The sequence below is a fragment of the Microtus pennsylvanicus genome, chromosome 13 (assembly GCF_037038515.1).
Source record: "Microtus pennsylvanicus isolate mMicPen1 chromosome 13, mMicPen1.hap1, whole genome shotgun sequence".
Classification (NCBI taxonomy): Eukaryota; Metazoa; Chordata; class Mammalia; order Rodentia; family Cricetidae; genus Microtus; species Microtus pennsylvanicus.
Window position 1 is genome coordinate 76,916,666 of NC_134591.1, and position 19,650 is coordinate 76,936,315.

A 19,650-nucleotide genomic window follows, 5' to 3' on the forward strand; every position below is an offset into this window, starting at 1 on the left:
TTTTTTCTCCTTCCTGACTTTAATACAGTCTTTTTGGGTAGAGAAAGGCCTACACACTAAAACATGAAAATGAAAATTAACTTTCTAAACTAACGGTTCTGGAAAATCGCCCATGACCCAGTAATTCCATATTTATTGGACAGCTCTCATTGTATTTTTTTCGTTTGTTTTGTTTCCTCTACCTCCTGTCTGCTGGGATTAAAGACTACCCTACGACCGGTTCTCATTTTATTTAGAATTTATACTTCATCGTCCAACAAAAAGATTTGATGTACTTTATACTGAAACATACAAGCAATAAAATTGCTTAAAAAGCTGGGAGGAACGAACTTGTGAGCTAAAGGCCAGCCTGGGCAACAGAGAAACAAGCAGGTTCGCCAAAATGGCTGAGTGGGTGAAAGTGCTTCTGATGAGGCCTAATAACCTGAGTTCCACCTTCAGAACCCCTGACGGGGGTGGAGGGGGGGGGCACACAGAACCTGATCAGCAAGGTTGTCCTCTGGCTTGGACACACACTTCATATACCATGCCATAATAATAAACATTTAACAGACAAAAATAATAAAACAAGAAGTTGACCTGGAAGGGTAGCTAAACTGTGGAGCGTTTGTTAAGCAGATGAGAGGTCCAGGGTGCAGTCCCTAGAATGGAGGAGGAGGAAGAGATGAATCCCTTAACGGATCTGCACAGGAGCTAGAGGTTCTGATGTGCGGTGCTGTTCCCAGGAGGATGTCCAGGGTCACAGTGACACACTTCAGAAAACTAGGAGAAAGGACCTCGAACGTTTTCACGATGAAGGAATGTTTGAAAAGGGGCTGGCGAGATGGCTCAGCAGTCAAGAGGGCTTCCTGCTCTTGAAGAGGACCTGAGTTCAGTTCCCAGTACCTGCACTTGGGCACCTCACAGTCACCATGGGGACCCGACATCTCTGGCCGCCAAGGGCACCTGCACTCATGTAAATTCCAACACAAAGATATGCACATACACATAACTTTTTAAGTTAAAAAATAAATCCTTTTAAAATGTTTGAGATAAATATGCTAAACCTGAATTAAACCTTATTCAATATATTTGGTGTTTTACTTTGTTTTGTTTTGATTTTTTGAAACAGGGTTTCTCTGTGTAACAGTTCTGGCTGACCTGCAACTCTCTCTATATACTAGGCTGGCCTCAAACTCACATAGACCCGCCTGCCTCTGCCTCCTGAGTGCTGGGATTAAAAGTGTGGGCCACCGCTGCCCGAATAATTTTATTTTTTTCCTCACTTTAAAAAAAATATTAAGGGGCAGGAGAGATGGCTCAGAGGTTAAGAGCATTGCCTGCTCTTTCAGAGGTTCTGAGTTCAATTCTCAGCAGCCACATGGTGGCTCACAACCACCTGTAGTAAGATCTGGTGGCCTCTTCTAGACTGAAGGCATACATGCAGGCAGAACACTGTATATATAATAAATAAATAAAATTTTAAAATTTAAAAAAGAAAATGATATTCTTTTATTTTACATACCAATCCCAGTTCCCACTCCCCTCCTCCCATTTCCTCCACCATCCCCCCATCCACTCCTCTCAACTAATTTTAATATCTTCATACATTATAAAGTTTTTTTAAGCAAATAAGCTATGAAGAGAAGCCTGCTCGAGCCAGGAATGGTGGATTGTCTATAATCCCAGCACTCAGCAGACAGGCAGGAGAAGCTGTGCAAATCAGGAACCAGCCATGCTATACATGGAGTAAGCTAGCCAGGGGTACATAGTGAGACCCTATCCCGAAAAACCAAGCAACAATCAAACAAAAAGAGGCTGCTTCAGCTCAAATAAGCAGAATACAGAGAAAGAAAGGTGATATCAAAAAACTAGAGCCAGGGAAATATGCTACCTCTGAGCATAGATTCCATACCTTAGCTTCCTGACGACCAAGCCAAGACCGCAAGTGCAATGGCTAAATAAGCAGAGCTCCACCGTGTCTTCGGAGACACCCACTTAAGTCCAAGCGTAGAGCTCCAAGATTACAGACCCCTAGGGTAGTGACTATGGTTTGAACACTCAGTGAAGCTCATTCTAAAAGAATCTCATTGGAGCTAGTGCGGCAGAAAAACAGAACCATCAATAGAGGCAGATAAGGCTGCTGTGCACAAGCTTTTCGCCCTCTGATGAATGAAGCCATTCTGCAGTCATTCAATTGGTCAGCTAACAGATTTTGTATAAAAGATTCTCCCTGAGATCACAAATTACTGAGTGAGCGAATGCACCATGGTCTGATGGGGCTACCCCTGAAATGCAAGGAATAAAAGTACAAAGAAAGGGAGAGAGAAAGGCAATTTGCCCATAGCTAGATGCTGTAACATTGTGCGGATTAGAGTTCAGTTGTGTTGGCACAAGGAAATTCACTAGAAATGGAACTGAGGAGTCAGGTGCACGTGCACACAAGCTGTGGAAGGAAGCGCAGTCGCAGCAGGGTTACAAGCCAATCGCTGGGCCCGTGCTAACCTACAGCACCTACAGCGACGCTAGATGGTGAAGGACACTAGCGTGTGCCATAGCAGGGCGAGGTGCTGCAGACTCACTCTGGGTGCTGAGAAAAACAGAGCCGGAGTTCAAGGAGTCAAGGTCATCCTTGAGCTTGAGGACAACAAGCCGTACAAGATTCCATCTCAAAGAGCAACAATAAAAACTGTTGAAAGATGATTTTTTTTAATTTTTTTTGTTTTTTTGTTTTTTGAGACAGGGTTTCTCTGTTTAGCTTTGGTGCCTGTCCTTGAACTCACTCAGTAGACCAGGCTGGCCTTGAACTCACAGAGACCTGCCGGCCTCTGCCTTTGCCTCCTGAGTACTGGAATTAAAGCCCTGCACCACCACCACCCAGCATGATTTTTTTCTTCATACTGTATAAAATAGAAATTCACATAGATTAAAAACCTAAATAAAAGCCTGGCATAGTGACTCAGGCCTTCAAACCCAGCACTCGGGGGGCAGAGGGAGAGCTACGTGGGTTCAAGATCAGCCTGGTCTACATAGTGAGTTCCAGGCTAGCCAGAGCTACACCATGAGACTCTGTCTCATAAAAAAAAAAATAAATGTTTTTTTTTTGTTATTTTTTTGTAAGTGGGGTTGTGGGGCTGGAGAGTGGCTAAGAGCCCTTGCTGCTCTGGAAGAGGACCCAGGTTCAGTTTCCAGCATCTACAAGGAGACGTATGACTGTAAGTCCAGTTCCAGGAGATCTGACAATGTCTTCCGCCCTCTAGACCACCAGGCACATCTGTGGTGCAGTTACATACATGTAGGCACTCACACACAAAAATAAATAATTACTAATATAGTTTTTGTGTGATTATTTGGGTCTTGACAGTCTCTGTACAGTCTCTGTTTACAGTATCCTGTCAAAACTTTCACCAAAATAAATTCTTCTTTAAGTCAAAAAAAAAAAAGAGTTACATACATGTAGGCACTCACACATAGACTGTAAAATAAATAAATAAAACTTTAAACAAAACAATCCCCGCCCCCAAGAAAAAACTTGGTTTCTTATTTTTGTTTTGTTTTAGGGACATGGGTGAATTCAATATATATAGTTCTTGAACTTTTCCTATTATAGTTCTTGGGGGCTGGAGAGACAGCTCAACGGTTAAGAGCACTGACTGCTCTTCCAGAGGACCCGAGTTCAATTCCCAGCACCCACATGGCAGCTCACAACTGTCTGTAACTCCAGTTCCTGGGCATCTGACACCTTCACACCAATGCACATAAAATGAAGCTAAATGATTATTAAAGAAAATAGTTCTCGGGTTGGAGGACATAGCTCAGTGGAACATTTGAGAGTGTGCGGCTCTGGGTAATAAAAACGCTACAAATTATGGGCTATATTTGTTCAGAAGCATCTGAGCCATGATACCACAGTAATCCTCTGTAGATTAGGACAGCCACTGGATCAGAGTGCTTGGGGGCCATGGCAGCTGGGCCCAGCCTGAGATGCCGCGTGGGCGGGACACAGAGGCCCATAGCCCTCCTCTGACCTGGCTTTAAAGCACACTAGGCTGCCAGCCTGCACTGTCAAAGCCTCCACATCTTGGCCAGACAGTTGGTAAAATGCGGAGAAGGGACACAGATGTCCTCTCTGGGGCCGCAGGAAGGTCTTTGAGAGTTGACTGAAGGGGGCGGTGGGAGTGGTGGGGATAGGGGGGTGGGGCCGTAGGTGGGGGGCAAGCTTGGAATTTCAGCTTTAGTGCGGCTGTGAGTTGCTTCCACTCCAAACTGCCACAAGCTGCCACCGCTACTGCCAAAACCATTTGAAAGGTCTATTTTTATTTTGGGGAGGGAAGATTTTCAAGACCTCTGCTGAGCTGTCCAGGCGCCTGAAGAGAAAGCATTCTCCAGGCACTTTAACGAAGGTCAGGGGACACATGTTCCCTCGGATCATGTTGCATATTTAAAAATAGGAGCCACTTATGGTTTTGGTCCTAGGAAACTAGAAATCTCTACCCTGCTAAGTTCCCCAAGTTTACGTTCCTATACAAAGCCTTTCCACATATTATCCAACACCTATTTTATATAGGCACGTCTACAGATTGCATTAAACTTTGTATTAACGTATGAGAAGCTGCTGAGCGTCAGTTAAGGCCCCGTGTTTCCCGGGAGTATTTTAACAACAGAGTGTGGTTTGGTTTGACTCATTCATATTAACGTATGGTGACACCGCACATGCCAGGTTATGTGGAACCAGAAAATCGAAACCTGAACGTACTTTGGAACCAGTTAGTCTGCTCTGTCAGAAAAGGAGTGATGCGTGTGTTTCTGTTCTGCTGCGCATTTGAGGCTAGCTGACCCATGGAATGCTGGGGCAATTCTACTGTTTCCGTTTCTTACATCACCATGGAAGTGCTGGAGTTACTGATGCAGGCCATTGAATGGGATTTTGTTTGTGGGTTCTGGGGTTCAAGCCCAGGCTTTCAGGCCTCACCCACTGAGCCATTTTGCCCACCTGCCCTTTTCAGTTTTTTTTTTCCTTCCTCCTTCCCTCCTTACTTCTTTCCTTTTTTTAGAGTCTTACTATGTATCCCTGGTTACCTAGAACTCAGTACCCACTATGTAGACCAGGCTGGCCTTAAATTTATGGAGATACACTTACTGGGATTAAAGGTGAACTTGGGTTTTCTTCTGAGACAGGGTCTTGCTATGGAGCCCAGGCTAGCCTGCATCTCACTACACAGTTGAAACTGGCCTGGAACTCTCAACAAAAGACAATTTTGTTTGTTTGTTGTTTGTTTTGCTTTCTGAGACAGGGTTTCTCTTTGTAGCCCTAGCTGTCCTGAAACTTGCTCTACAGCTGGCCTTAAATTTATGGAGATACACTTACTGGGATTAAAGGTGAACTTGGGTTTTCTTCTGAGACAGGGTCTTGCTATGGAGCCCAGGCTAGCCTGCATCTCACTACACAGTTGAAACTGGCCTGGAACTCTCAACAAAAGACAATTTTGTTTGTTTGTTGTTTGTTTTGCTTTCTGAGACAGGGTTTCTCTTTGTAGCCCTAGCTGTCCTGAAACTTGCTCTACAGACCAAGCTGGTTAGTCTATAGAGATTGCCCTCCTCTGTCTCCCAGGTGCTGGGATTAAAGTCGTTCGTCACCACTGCCCAGCAAAGATTCATTTATTTGTGCATTTTATGTATATGAATGCTCTATTTCAGAAGAGGGCATCAGATGTCATTACAGATGGTTGTGAGCCACCATGTGGGTGCTGGGAACTGAACTCAGGACCTCTGGAAGAGCAGTCAGTGCTCTCAACTGCTGAACTATCTCTCCAGCCCCCCGCCAACATTTAAAAATATATTAATTTAAAATGTTATTAATTTATTTGTGAAGGGGAAGGGATGTGTGCGTGAGGGGAGGAGATGGCTCTCTTCTTCCACTCCAGGTCCCAGGTCTTGAACTCAGTTTATCAGGTTCATACAAGGAACATTTTTGCCATCTGAACCATTGCATTTGTTTCTGTTGCTGCTGTTCGCTTGTTTTCAATTTCCTCTGAGACAAAGTCTCATATAGAGCAGGCTGGCTTCAAACACGCTCTAAAACTGAGGATGACTTCAAATTTTGGTCATCTGGTCTCTGTCTCCGAAATGCTGTAACTGCAGGCATGAGCCACTCTGCCTGGTTTTCTATGCGGTGCTATAGGGAGCACAAGACTCAGCGCAGGTGAGGAAGGCACTCTTCCATGTAGGAAGAAGGATGACTTTGATAGCCAGGCGGTGGTGGCACACACCCTTAATCTCAGCACTTGGAAGGCAGAGGCAAGTGAATCTCTGTGAGTTCTAGGTTGGCCTGGACTACAGAGCGTGTTCTAGTACAGGCTCCAAAGCTACACAGAGAAACCCTGTCTTGAAAAACAAACCAAGCCAGGCGGTGATGGCGCATACTTTTAATCCCAGCTCTTGGGAGGCAGAGACAGGCAGATCGCTATAAGAGCTAGTTCCAGGCTTTTCTCTTGCAGATTTCTAAGAAGAGGAAGTTTGTGGCTGATGGCATTTTCAAAGCCGAACTGAATGAGTTTCTCACTCGGGAACTGGCTGAAGATGGCTACTCCAGGGTTGAAGTCCGAGTCACACCAACCAGAACAGAAATCATTATTTTAGCCACCAGAACACAGAATGTTCTTGGTGAGAAGGGTCGCCGTATCAGAGAGCTGACTGCAGTGGTCCAGAAGAGGTTCGGCTTCCCTGAGGGCAGCGTGGAGCTTTATGCAGAGAAAGTGGCCACAAGAGGTCTGTGTGCCATTGCTCAGGCTGAGTCTCTACGTTACAAACTCCTCGGCGGGCCTGCTATGGCGTGCTTCGGTTCATCATGGAGAGTGGTGCCAAGGGCTGCGAGGTCGTGGTGTCCGGGAAGCTCCGAGGACAGAGGGCCAAGTCCATGAAGTTCGTGGATGGTCTGATGATTCACGTGGAGACCCTGTCAACTACTACGTCGACACCGCCGTGCGCCACGTGCTCCTCAGACAGGGTGTGCTGGGCATCAAAGTGAAGATCATGCTGCCCTGGGATCCAAGTGGTAAGATCGGCCCCAATCACGTGAGCATTGTGGAGCCAAAGGACGAAATCTTGCCCACCACCCCCATCTCAGAGCAGAAGGGCGGGAAGCCAGAGCCGCCTGCCATGCCCCAGCCAGTGCCTACAGCCTAACAGGGTTTGGGCAACTGCACCTGGAGGCTGGATGTTGTCCTGTACAGACGTTTAATAAAATCTTGCACCAAAAAAAAAAAAAAAAAAAAAGAGCTAGTTCCAGGACTCCCAAGCTACAGAGAAACCCTGTCTCAAAAAACTAAAGGCAAAAACAAAAACAAAAAACAAAGGAAGGATAATTGTGAACTGAGCTTCCTGCCTCTAGCTTCCCCAGTGTTGGGACGACATGGAGGTGCCACCACATCCAGCTTCTGTGGTACTCAGAATGGAACACAGGGCCTCCTGTGGTGACCAAGGTAAGCCTTTTAGCCAATGGAGCTGCACCCCTGTTTGGCAGAATCCAGAGGAAAGAATCGAATCTGTCAGAATCGTTGTTGTAAACACAGGTCCCCTACTCACAGAGTTCCTCAAACAACACACCCAGTGTCTACTTCTTCATCTGTTTTTCTCAGGGGTTAGAGAGATAGCCCAACAGCTACAAGTGCTAGGACTAGGCCCATCCCCGGGCCTGATGGTTCTTGAAGAATCCCTCAGGTGCTGGGCACGGAAATACATATCTTTAGTCCCAGCTCTTGGTAGACAGAGGAAGGCAGATCGCTGTGGGTTTGGGGACACCTTGCTCTACACAGTGATCCCCAACAGAGATTGACATTTTAAAAAGTCAGGGCTGCATAGTAAGTTCCAGGACAACTTGGAACATGAGATACCTGTCTTAAAAATCAAACAAAATAAACGCAAACAGGGCTGGAGAAATGGCTCAGTGGTTAAGAGCACTGGTTGCTCTTCCAGAGGACCTGGGTTCAATTCCCAGCACCCACATGGCAGCTCACAAGTGTCTATAACTCTGACCCCGGGGACCTGACACCCAAGGCAAAATGCCAATGCAAATAACAACAACAGCAAAAACCCACTAACAAAAGCAACACATTTATCTATTTATTTGAAGCAGGGTCACACAGTAGTATCTCAGGGTGACCTTAACCAACAAGCCTGCTTATCATGATTTCACCACCTCTCTCCCTCTCTGGGATCAAACCCAGAGCTAGGCAAATACAAGTCCAAGTCCACTACCAAGCCCCGTCCCAACCAGCCTGAAATTTTAGCTAGAGAAGTTAGAAGGAAGTTGAAGATGAGAGATCTCAATGTTAGGGGGAAGCTCGGATTATTTACAAAGATTGATCTTAATTAAGATTTTTAAGAATTTACTGTGCACGCCAAACCTGTATGTACATGTGTGCATGGTGTACATGCAGTGCCCACGGAGAGCAGACGGGGCATCAGATCCACTAGGACCATAGTTACAGATAGACGTAATCATTCATGTGGCTGCTTGGAATCAAACCCAGGTCTTCTGGAAGAGCAGCCAGTACTTTTGACCACTGAGCCATCTCTCCAGCCCCAACAGAGATTGACATTTTAAAAAGCATATATAGGGAGCTGGGATAGGGAGCTGGGGTGTGGTGGCTTTAAAGAAAATGGCCCCCATAGGGAATGGCACTATTAGGAGGTGTGACTTTGTTGGAGTAGTGTGGCCTTGCAGAAGGAAGTGTGTCACTGTGGGGGCGGGCTTTGAGGTCTCCTATGCTCAAGCTAAGCCCAGATGAACACAGACTCCTACTGCTCCCTGTGGGTCAAAAGTTAGAACTCTTAGCTCTCTGTCCAGCTCCAAGATTCCTGCAGGCTGCCACGTCCCACTGTGATGATAACGGACTGAACCTCTGAACCCCAATTGAATGTTTTCTTTATAAGAGTTTCTGTGGTCATGGTGTCTCTTCACAGCAAGAGAAACCCCAAGACATGGGGATGTAGCTCAGCAGCTGGTAAGCTTGGCATGCATGAAGCCTATGTCAATCACCAACACAGAACAAACATTAACATGGGAAGGTAGAGGCCTGTTGGGTGAAGGACAGAAGTGACACCTTCGAGAAGATAAGATTCTATGGCTGGTGAGATGGCTCTCTGGGTAAAAGCATCTGTCACCAAACCTGGTTACCCAAGTCCTATCCATAGAACCCACATGGTGGAGGAGGGGAATACACACACACACACACACACACACACACACACACACACACGTGCACTAGAGAGTATACTAAATCAATAGGTAGAAAAACAAAACATAATAAAGAGGCTAGTCCTCTAGATGACCTTGAAGAGAGGAAGTGTTTAGCTTCCTAGTGACCTTTTCTGATGACCTTAGAGGAATAGCAACTGAAAAACGGGACAGTTCCTCCTTTCCCTTAGATGCTACGCAGTGAGTTCAAGGTGACTCTAAGATGCACAATTGGGCTCTGTCTCAGAAAAGGAAGTGGGGAGGGAGGAGAGAGAAAGAAAGGATTGAGATCCAAACTCTAGGGCTGGAGAGATTGTGTGGTTAAGAGGACCCAAGTTCAGTTCCTAGCACCCATGTTGGGTGCTATACCTATATTGGGCATCCCTATACCCATGTTGGGTGCTATTACCTATAATTCCAGCTCCAGGAGATCCCATGACCACTCTCTTCTGGCCTTCAGGGACACCTGCACATGTCACTCACAGACATACACACATACACAAATAAAAATAATTTTAAAAAACTTTGATGCTTCGATAAAGACTGAATGAATGTTTGTTTTTGTTCTTGAAGCAGGATCTTACCCGGTAGTAAACCAACTTGGCCTTGAACTCAGATCCATTTACTTCTGCCCTTGGAGTGCTGAGATTAAAGGCGTGGATGCCTGGCCTGGCTGAATAGGAAGCTTTTATTTGATGTGTTTGCCCACAAGACAGGGTTTCTCTCTAGCCATGGCTGTCCTGGGACTTGCTCTGGAGTCCAGGCTGGCCTGGAAATCAGAGACAGCCACCTGCCTCTGCCTCCCAAGTGCTAAGATTAAAGGCGTGCGCCCCCGCTACCTGGCGTGATGTGTTTTCCTGGTTTGCAGTGGTTTATTTGGGATTTTGTGCTAATCAGCTATTGGCTCTCGCATGCACCGTCAGCCTCTATAATCAGGGCGTCTTTCGATTTCCGTTGGTCCCACTGGGCATCTCTCATTCCAGCCAGATAAGAACACTCTGCATAGATTTCCCTCTTCTGAATTGTAGTGTGTGCATCATTTTTCCCTAACAGGCATTTTTACTAATTAGGAACAACCTTGTATCAATTAACTTTGCTCTTAAAGCCATGATTTGAGAACGAAATTGTTGTTTACTGGGCTTGTTGTGCCAGTGACAGATGGCCCTGGAACACGTGGGCAAGAGACTGTGACTGAAATGGGCTCCCTGCAGCACCAGAGAGAGCTCAGCCACCAGGAGGGAGCCCTGCAAAACAAGAACGGGGGGGGGGGGGAGGGGGGGGACATGGGCTGTGCATACAGCTCAATAGTAAAGCGCTTGCTTAATGTGCAAGGTCCTAGGTTTAAATCCCAGCATGGCTATGTGTGGGTGACAGAGGAGAGAGACAGACAGAGACAAAGAGACAGGGAGGGGGAGAGATTCAAACAAACATACACACACAGAGAGACAGAAACAGAGAGACAGACAGAGACAGAGAGAGACAGGCGGAAGATAGACACACACACAAGACAGACAGAAACAGACAAAGACAGACAGACACAGAGAGAGAGAGACTGGGACAGAGAGATAAACAGAGAGAGGCAGATAGACAGAGAGAGAGACAGACAGACAAATGAAGGGAGGGAGCGAGGGTGTGAGGGAAGAGGAGATTCCTAGCACTCAGAGCACAATGCCCACTGCTAAACAGTTGCAATATCCTAAGGGACGCATCTTCTCCACCAGTCCCAAGTCTCCAGTCTGAGGAGACAATCCTGACAGCTCCAGGCACCTCAGTCCTCAGGCTTTCCGGCAGTGCTCCTGGGAACTGAACTTTATCCCTTTTAGTAAATTTACATTTTATTTATTTTGTGTTTGCACGTGTGTGAGGAGCGAAGGACAACTTCAACCCTGGGGCTCTCACCCCGGTGTCAGGTGTGGTGGCAGGCACTTTCACCTGCTGAGCCAATCTCACTGGTCCTAAAATGTTGCTACTCTGAGCAGGCTCTTTAGATGAGAATATAACTGTGCCATGAGAAGATGTCTGCTGGCAAAGAGAGCGCTGAGGGAGAGGCATCTGGCCTTGCCACGCTCTCAGCTTCCCGTCACGGTGACAAAGTACCTGAGATAGTCACATTACGAAGCTCATGGTTTCAGAGACCTCAGTCCACGGCCATTGGTGCTGCCAAGGTTCTTGAGCTATGTCAGATCCCCGGCTCAGTCACCAGCATCACACACACAAACACAGAGGTAAACTGGGCGGTGGTGGTGCACACCTTTAATCTCAGCACTCAGGAGGCAGAGGCAAGCAGATCTCTATGAGTTCGAGGCCAGCTTGGTCTACAGAGTGAGTTCCAGGACAGGCAGGGCTGTTACACAGAGAAACCCTGTCTTCAAAAAACAAACAAAAGAGGGGCTGGAGAGATGGCTCAGTGGTTAAGAGCATTGCCTGCTCTTCCAAAGGTCCTGAGTTCAATTCCCGGCAACCACATGGTGGCTCACAACCATCTGAAACGAAGTCTGCTGCCCTCTTCTGGCCTGCAAATACACAGAGACAGAATATTGTATACATAATAAATAAATAAATATTAAAAAAAAAAAAAAGAACTATCCCAGAGGAGCTGGTGAGATAACTCAGCAGGCAAAAGCACCTGCTTTTGTGAGCCTGGCAACCTGAGTTGGACCCTTGGAATCCACATGGTAGAAGCAGAGAACTGACTCCCAAAAGTTGTCTTCTGACATCCATGTGTGCACCATGGCATGTACATGCACACACACACATGCACACACAACATGCACACACACATGCACACAATGCACACATGCACACACACATGCACACACAGTGCACACACACATACACATGCACACACATGCACACACAACATGCACACACAACATGCACACACAACATGCACACACATGCACATGCACACACACATGCACACACAATGCACACACAACATGCACATGCACACACACATGCACACGCACACACACATGCACACGTGCGCGCGCACGCACACAGAACTACAGAAGAACAAAAGTGGGCTAGTCTGCGGCAATCTGTTATAGCAGTCCTATGAAATCAACACAAAGGTCATTTCTTGAAGGTCACAATTCACTGTGGTTGTGGACCCAGGACTCAAACTCAGGCTACCGACTCATGCTTTTAAGAAAAACACTGGATTCATTATACATAAAACAAACACAACACAAACAGAAATGAACTATTAACCAACAAACGAAGAAAGAAGTAAGACATCTCCAAACTCCATCAATATTAAGGTACCAAACTGGTTCTCCTTTGTGCAAATACCAGGATGCACTTTAGAAGTTCATTCTCCTACTCGCTTTACAGCAGAATTAGGTCACCATCGCCATCCCCGCCAAGAACTTAAACAGGAAGATGCGCTTTGTACAAAGGAGGTAGCTAAAGAGTGCACTTGGCAGCAATCTCAGGCTCTTGTGGCCATCAAAGAAACAGGAGCTGCTTATCTTTTCAGAATGTTTGTTCCCTTTTGTTACTTCAGTTGGGGGTCCAAAAAGGAAAATAGGGGCTGGGGCTTGAGAAGCACAATACTGGCCCCGGGCTCAGTCCCCAGTGCCGCACATACAAACATAAAGGTACCCCAGAACTGTCCCGGTTGTCAAGAAAGCCAACTAATGGGAAAGTTGGGGTGTAGCGTTGAATTCTATCCTGATCTATAACACAGGCTGTTCTGGAACTCACAATCCTCCTGTCTCAGCCTCTTAAGTACTGAGATTTCAGATGTGCATTGACATGTTTGGCTACGTGTGTGTGTGTGTGTGTGTGTGTGTGTGTATAATATTCGTTTGTTTCTGAGACAGGGTATCATGTAATCCAGGCTGGTCTCAAACTCATTATGTCTCTGAGGATGACCTTTGCCTCACCCACAGCTGGCATTCCAAGTGTGCAACACTAGACTTGCCCATGCCTAGCTTTTGATTGACTATTTTTTTTGTTTATTGGCTATCTTGGAACTCACTCTGTAGACCAGGCTAGCCTCTCAATTACAGAGATCTGACTACCTATGACTTCCTTCCAAGTGCTGGGATTAAAGGCATGTGCCACCACTGCCTAGCATAATTTTTTATTCTTAATATCTCCCCCCGTCTCTGACTCTCTCTCATCTGCCTGTCTCTCCCACCTCTTTTCTCTCCTTCTCTGGCACCAAGATGGTACCCAGGACCTCATGAATGCCAGGGCAAGCACTTTCCTACTGGGAAACACCCCCAGCCCCTCATCCCTCGTACTTACCAGTGTCTGCCTGTTGCATTTATTCTTCTTATCTCCTCTTCAACTTTTTTTATTTTGCCACTTCAATATATGCAAAGTTTTAATATAAAGGGTCACAATAGGAGGGTGGTTCTATATTAAATATTAATTGCAACTTAGGATCCTGGACCCAAAGCAGTGTGTTTGGACGGCTCTCCAGATGTGGACAGCTCTCCAGATGTGGTTTCCAAGGTCTCTGTCAGGGAGGTACACAAGGACCAGAGCATGGCCTTTTAAGACAGGGTGTGGTGGTTTGAAAGAGAAAGGCCTCCGCAGGCTCATGTGTTCCAATGCTCAGTTCCCAGCTGATGGAACTGTTCGGGAAGGATTATGAGGTGTGGTCTATAAGCAGGCCTACAGTTAAATGATTTTTTTATACGTTGCCTTGCTCATGGCCTCGCTCTTCACAGCTGTTGAAAAGTAACTGAGTCTGGAATATCTTCAAAGGAGGGTGAAGTAATTAAATCTGTACCCTTCGCAGAAGCAGCTGACTCTGGGGCGGTGGTCAGAAATTAGCTATGTACTTATTAACAGTGCGCTTGCCTCACAAGACCTCAGGGTTTAAGAAAACTAAAAAGTAATTTCATCATCAATTTCCTTCCATCTTTGAGATGTTCTGGAGAGGCAGAGGAGAGAAGTATAATGCAAGTAGTTATAAACGTGTAGACAAGGGAGTGTGTGGACATGAGGCAAACATGTGCTACATGTTTGACAACGTCATAACGAAACCTAGTATTTTGTATGCTAAAAATGTAATAATAACAATTACAGGTATAAGCCCTAGGCTTCTAAACAGAAACAGGGCAAGTTTGATAGCCAGACCATACTGGCAAGTTTTGGGTTCCGCTGAGAGACCCTGCCTCAATAAATAAGATGGAGGCCATCTAATAAGATTTGTGCTGTAAATCTCGGGCCTCCACATGTATGCTCACACATAAGCACATGCACCTGCATACACACAGAAACGTATACATGCATACACATGAGCGTACACGGTACATACAGATGTATAGAAAAAGGAAACAGGAGCTAGATATGGTGGTGTGCACTCTTAACCTAGAAGCAGGCAGATCTCCATGAGTTCAAGACCAGCCTGATCTATACAAGTTCTAGGACAGCCATGGCTCATAGTGAGGCTGTATAAAAAGAGAGAGAGAGAAAGAGAGAGAGAGAATGCAGAGATTAGAGACTAGGTAACCAGAGAAGCACTGACATCCAGTCATCTTTGTCTCTTGTGTCTGATGAACACACACACACGCACGCACGCATGCACTCCTTCACCAAGAGTCTTAAGTTATAACAATATTGAAATGTCTCTGTCCTGCCACAATTCAGTGTGCTTGCCATTTCCTGCCCTTCCCTTGGTGACAGTTCTCTAACATGCTTTGCTTTCAACAAAACAACATAAATAATTTAAACGACTATAAAGTGATACACGATACAAAAGGATGGAAGATTTAGACTGTCTGTTGGGAACCAGCAATGTCAAGTCCTCCACCCGCCCTGGGCTCCCTGGGGGTTTGGAAATGACTGAAGCAAGGCTCTTCCGTCCGTGTCTCTTTACTGTTTATGACAAAATGCTCCAAAGAGCAGCTTAGAGGCCATTGTAGGTATGTAGGCTGAGAAACATTGTAAGGAGGCCTTCAAGATATCTTCAGCCCCAGCTCCAACTTGACCTCAAACACAGCAGTTCCCTTAGTGAGAGCTTCCCGAGCTCAGTCAACTCAAGCCCCGATTTGCAATGATGAATCTCAGTTCCTGGTTTAACTGACAAAACTTAGGTGATCTGTTTAAGACCAAGACTTAGGTCCTCAGAACTGGGCAATTAAACCCAATGCAGGTGACAGCGGCTTGGGACAGAGCGGCAGATGAAAACAGAGCACACTGAAGCTTGTTTAGTTTGGGTTTGAGACAGGGGCTCAGGTAGCTCCAGGTGGCCCTGAATTCCTTATGTAGCTGACTGTCTTTGGACGCCCCGAACCTCTGGCTTCTACCTCCTAACAGCTGAGATTCCAGACATAGCCGTCCACTGCTGGTATTATTTTTCTATTCTTTTTGAAGTGGTCCCACGGAGGCCAACCTGGTCTCATCATGAATTAGCCGTGTAGCCAAAGATGACCTTGAAGTCCCAGTGTTCCTACATCTTCCCCTGATGTGCTGGGACTCCGGGTGTTTGCCACTGTGGTCATCTCACACGCTCACCGCAGTCAAACGCCTCCAATCCAACAACTGTCAGTCATTCCAAGACTCTTGGCTCCAAATTTATGTCTCCGGTCCGGACATTTCCTATATTGCATTTCCACTTTCTTTACTGGTTTTTCAACACAGGATTTCCCTGTGTATCCCTAGCTGTCCTGGAACTCACTCTGTAGAGCAGGCTGGCTTTGAACTCATAGTGATCAGCCTGCCTCTGCCTCTCGAATGCAGGGATTAAAAGTGTGTGCTACCACTGCCCAGCTAGATAGCCTAAAATCCTCGCACTTCACGCAAGTCTGCTCCACTCAGTGTCCCCATCATTGTGCCTGATGTCCTTCAAAGTCACATGGACTTTCTCCCTGACCCCTTGCCTTGTGCAGTTCTTCCAATCTATTTACAAATCTCAACTCCATCATCAAACCTGTCCCAGAATCCAGCCTCCCTGGCTCTACTCCAACTGCTTTGCTCTGAGTCATTCGCAGTTGGCTATCTCCTGGATTATTGAAAGAGCATCATCATAAACACGCAGATCATCCTCTTGTCTTTTCTAATAATAGCTGCTGGGAGGGGAGGCTTGAGATGTAGCTCAGTTGGTAGACTCGGTAGCATATAAGAAGTCTGGGATTTGATCCCCAGCACCACAGACCAGAAATGACGGTGTTCTCCCACTCCCTTTTGGAACCCACACAGCGGTGACTCATGAGATGGGCACAATGTACCTGTCCCCTTTTTGCTCAAAGGCTTCCCTTCTGCTGACAGGTTTCCCGGTCTCCTTGTGGGACCATCTTCCTTTCAATCCAGACATACTTTTGAAATATTTTGGATCCTATAATTAGTAGATTGAAGGCAAACAATGAGTTTCCATAAAACAGCTACCCTAATACTCCAATAAAGAAAAAAACAGCGCCCCTAGAGGCAAGGAGATGGGCTGCATCGGTGCCCCACCTTTCCTAAAGACTGCCCTTGGAACACTGCCAGAAGCAGCACCCCTTAACACTGATAGGGTGAGAACAGCACCTCCTAGGGGTGGAAGGAGATAAGCACCCCTCAATCTTGAAACCAACAAACATTAGACATGGTTCTAATTAATATAATTAACTTCATAGGCTTGTGGATAATAAGCCTAGTAACAAGCAAACAAAATAGAATCATCTGAAAAGTGGGATCATGGGTAATTGACCCAGATCTTCACACATGCTCAGTAGATGCTCTTACCTCTGAGCAACATTCTAGCCCAAACTCTGTTTGGGATGGGGGAAGGGAGATAGTGAGTCCAATGTGCTCAACAGACGTAGACATCAAGGAAATAAATGGCATGGGCAGAGCCAGGATACTTGCCAGGGGACAATGGGCAAGGCATCTAATCTGTCTGCAGCTGGTATCCTGACCTATTGAAAAGAGCCAAACAAACGAGGTTCTATCTACCTGGGGCCGGCACTATAAATACAAAAGCTTTTTACACAGTGCCTGGCATGCAGGAAGTACCATCTAAGTGCTGCCTGTGGCTGGGGTTATTACGGCCTGTGCTAACTGGGGAGCTAATGGAATGGATGGGACCTGAGTAAGCAGGCTGGCCACAAGGATCTCTGAGGTACCTGAAGAGACGGCGCTGAGGCCCTTCACACCAGCAGAGTGGAATGCGAACCAAGGGCCACGTCAAGGAAGATGAGTGAGGATGAGACGGTTTTATTTTCAAGTAAACATTTTATACCTTTATTTATTGTATGGGGGTGTGCTAGACCATGTGTGGGGTTCAGAGTGTAACTTGTGGGAGTCAGCACTCTCCTTCGAGCACATGGATCCCAGGGATCAAACTCAGGTCACCAGGGTCGGCAGCAAACACCTTTATTCCACGAACCATCTCAATGGCCCATAATGCTTTACTTTAAAACCAGCAATTCCTAACTGGCTCCAGAAAGAGCACTTCACCACATGCACACCCACTTGGCTCTTCTTTGCCCTCGTCCCTTTATTCTTATGTGTGTAAATGCTTTGATTGCATATGTGTGTACGTGCGTGTGTGTGTGTGAGCATCATGTGTGTGCCCAGTGCCCATGGGTCCCTGAAACCGGAGTTCCAGGCAGCTGTGAGCTGTAGATGCTGGGAACTAGACCAGGTGCCCACTGTGAGAGCCACAAATGCTCCTGTACCTGCTGAAAACTCACTCTGTAGACCAGGCTGACCTCGAACACATAGACCTCATAGACATCCACCTGTCTCTGCCTCCTGAGTGCTGGCATTAAAGGCGAGTGCCACCACTGTCCAGTTATTTACTTATCTATTTATTTTAAATGTAGCACTTCATGATGTAGCATAGGATAGCCTGGAACTCTGTATGGAGATCAGGGTAGTCTCAAATTCAGAGATCTTCCCGCCTCTTCCTTGGAAGCCCTGGGACTAGAGGTGTGAGCCACTCTATGCCCAGCCGGTCCCCGCCCATTTCTCTTCCACAAAAAGACTACGCACAGAGGACTCCTTCCGAATGGGCATCACTCTTTATTGGAGTTTGTGTTGGGAACTGAACAGAGCACATTGTCTGTGGAGAAGAGGAGAAGGGGAAGAAAAGAAAATATGCTTCTGAAGATTTCATTTTCTTAGAACACTTTACGGTTTCAAATCCTTTTTTTACCCCACAGGAAGTTCAAGAATTCAAGTATGTTGCGTAGGGAGCGGTAATACAAAGGGTTTCTGCTCGCGTGTGCCAGCGTGGTGGCGTTTGTCCGGGCATGGAAACAAGCAGACAGATTTTCACATTTCTTCTACCCTCTTTTTTTTTTTTGTTTTTTGTTTTTGCTTTGGTAAGGCCAAACACCAAAAGGACACAGCATACAAATAAACCCAGGGTTGGGGAATCTATTGATTCCCAGAGGATAATGGCAATAGGTTTGGAATTGTCACATTGGATTAAAAAAACAAAAACCAAAACACAACCCTCACCTCCCCAAACCCCACAAGTCACACGAGTCCTGATCCACTTCAGCCATCCCGATGCTGCACCTGTTCCTCAGAATCTTACTCGAGGGCTTGGCAGAAAGGCCAGGGCAACAGGGCTCTCTTCATTTTGTTTATAATAATAAAAAAAAATGTAAAGGGGCTATTTCAAAAGGGAAAAAAAACTGAAATTCAAATTCTGAAAATATCTTGCCTTTTTTATTAATCATGTCATCTAACACCAATTAAAAAAACAAGTATGTGAATATGATATAAAAATACGATCCCAAGATTAACACTTTGTCGCAGGCACAGGTATCTCACAGAATACGTGTTTGGAGGCCGGGAAAGGAGTCTGGTTTTGTTTCTCTTTAAAAAAAACCCACAGCGCAAGGAGGGTGAGGAAGGGGGAAGATTCTTTAGCAGCAAAATGTCCGAGTTCTCTAGTCACATCGAAAAAAACCAAACAAAACGAAAGCTCAGGGGGATGCTGCCCACACCCGCTCGCCATCACTAAAGACTTCCGTCGCCACAGCCCCAGGTGTGACAGGCGAGGGACGCGCTTTACTACACAGGCAATCGTAAAACTCGTCCCTCAAGCTTTTGACAGTTTGTCACTTAAATATATGTACAGGAATCGGGCTCCTCTTCTCATCATGTCTCTCAGATCGCTACTGTTTGGTCACTCGGGGTGGGCTCTCAGGATCTGGCCACATCTGGCTGCAGGGTTGAGCAGCGGCTTTGAGGTGGATGCTGCTTCGGCCTGGCTGGCTGGCGTGGCTGCTTCCAGCAGAGAAGTGCGACGGGGACGGCTTAGTGGTCACTGCTCTGCTTCTCTCTCATCCAGGCTTGAATCTGCTCCTTCAGCTCTGGCACTGAGGGAGAAAAGACGGGGGATTAATGGCCTAGACGAACAGGCTCTGCAGCTTGTAGCTCTGAATAAGAGGAAAGAGGCCACTCATTCCCTCTGCGTGCTGAAGTCCCTGGCAGAAGCAGCCACAGAGAGGGGGGCATTTACAGAAAAAGCAGGC

General features: G+C 46.4%; 1 protein-coding gene and 1 pseudogene across 5 annotated transcripts in view; one reads left to right on the forward strand and one right to left on the reverse strand.

Moving 5' to 3' along the window:
* The first annotated feature begins 6,673 nt into the window (after positions 1-6,673).
* Positions 6,674-7,254, forward strand: LOC142833570 (small ribosomal subunit protein uS3-like; annotated as a pseudogene).
* A 10,907-nt stretch (positions 7,255-18,161) lies between these two features.
* The window catches only part of Ube4b (ubiquitination factor E4B), a 106,651-nt gene continuing 105,162 nt past the window's right edge, over positions 18,162-19,650 (reverse strand). For all 5 annotated transcript variants that reach the window (XM_075946610.1, XM_075946609.1, XM_075946608.1 and 2 more), the window contains one exon: positions 18,162-19,494. In XM_075946610.1, coding sequence (XP_075802725.1) covers positions 19,433-19,494 — 62 coding nt within the window. In that variant the 3' untranslated portion in view covers positions 18,162-19,432. The remainder of the gene's footprint in view (positions 19,495-19,650) is intronic.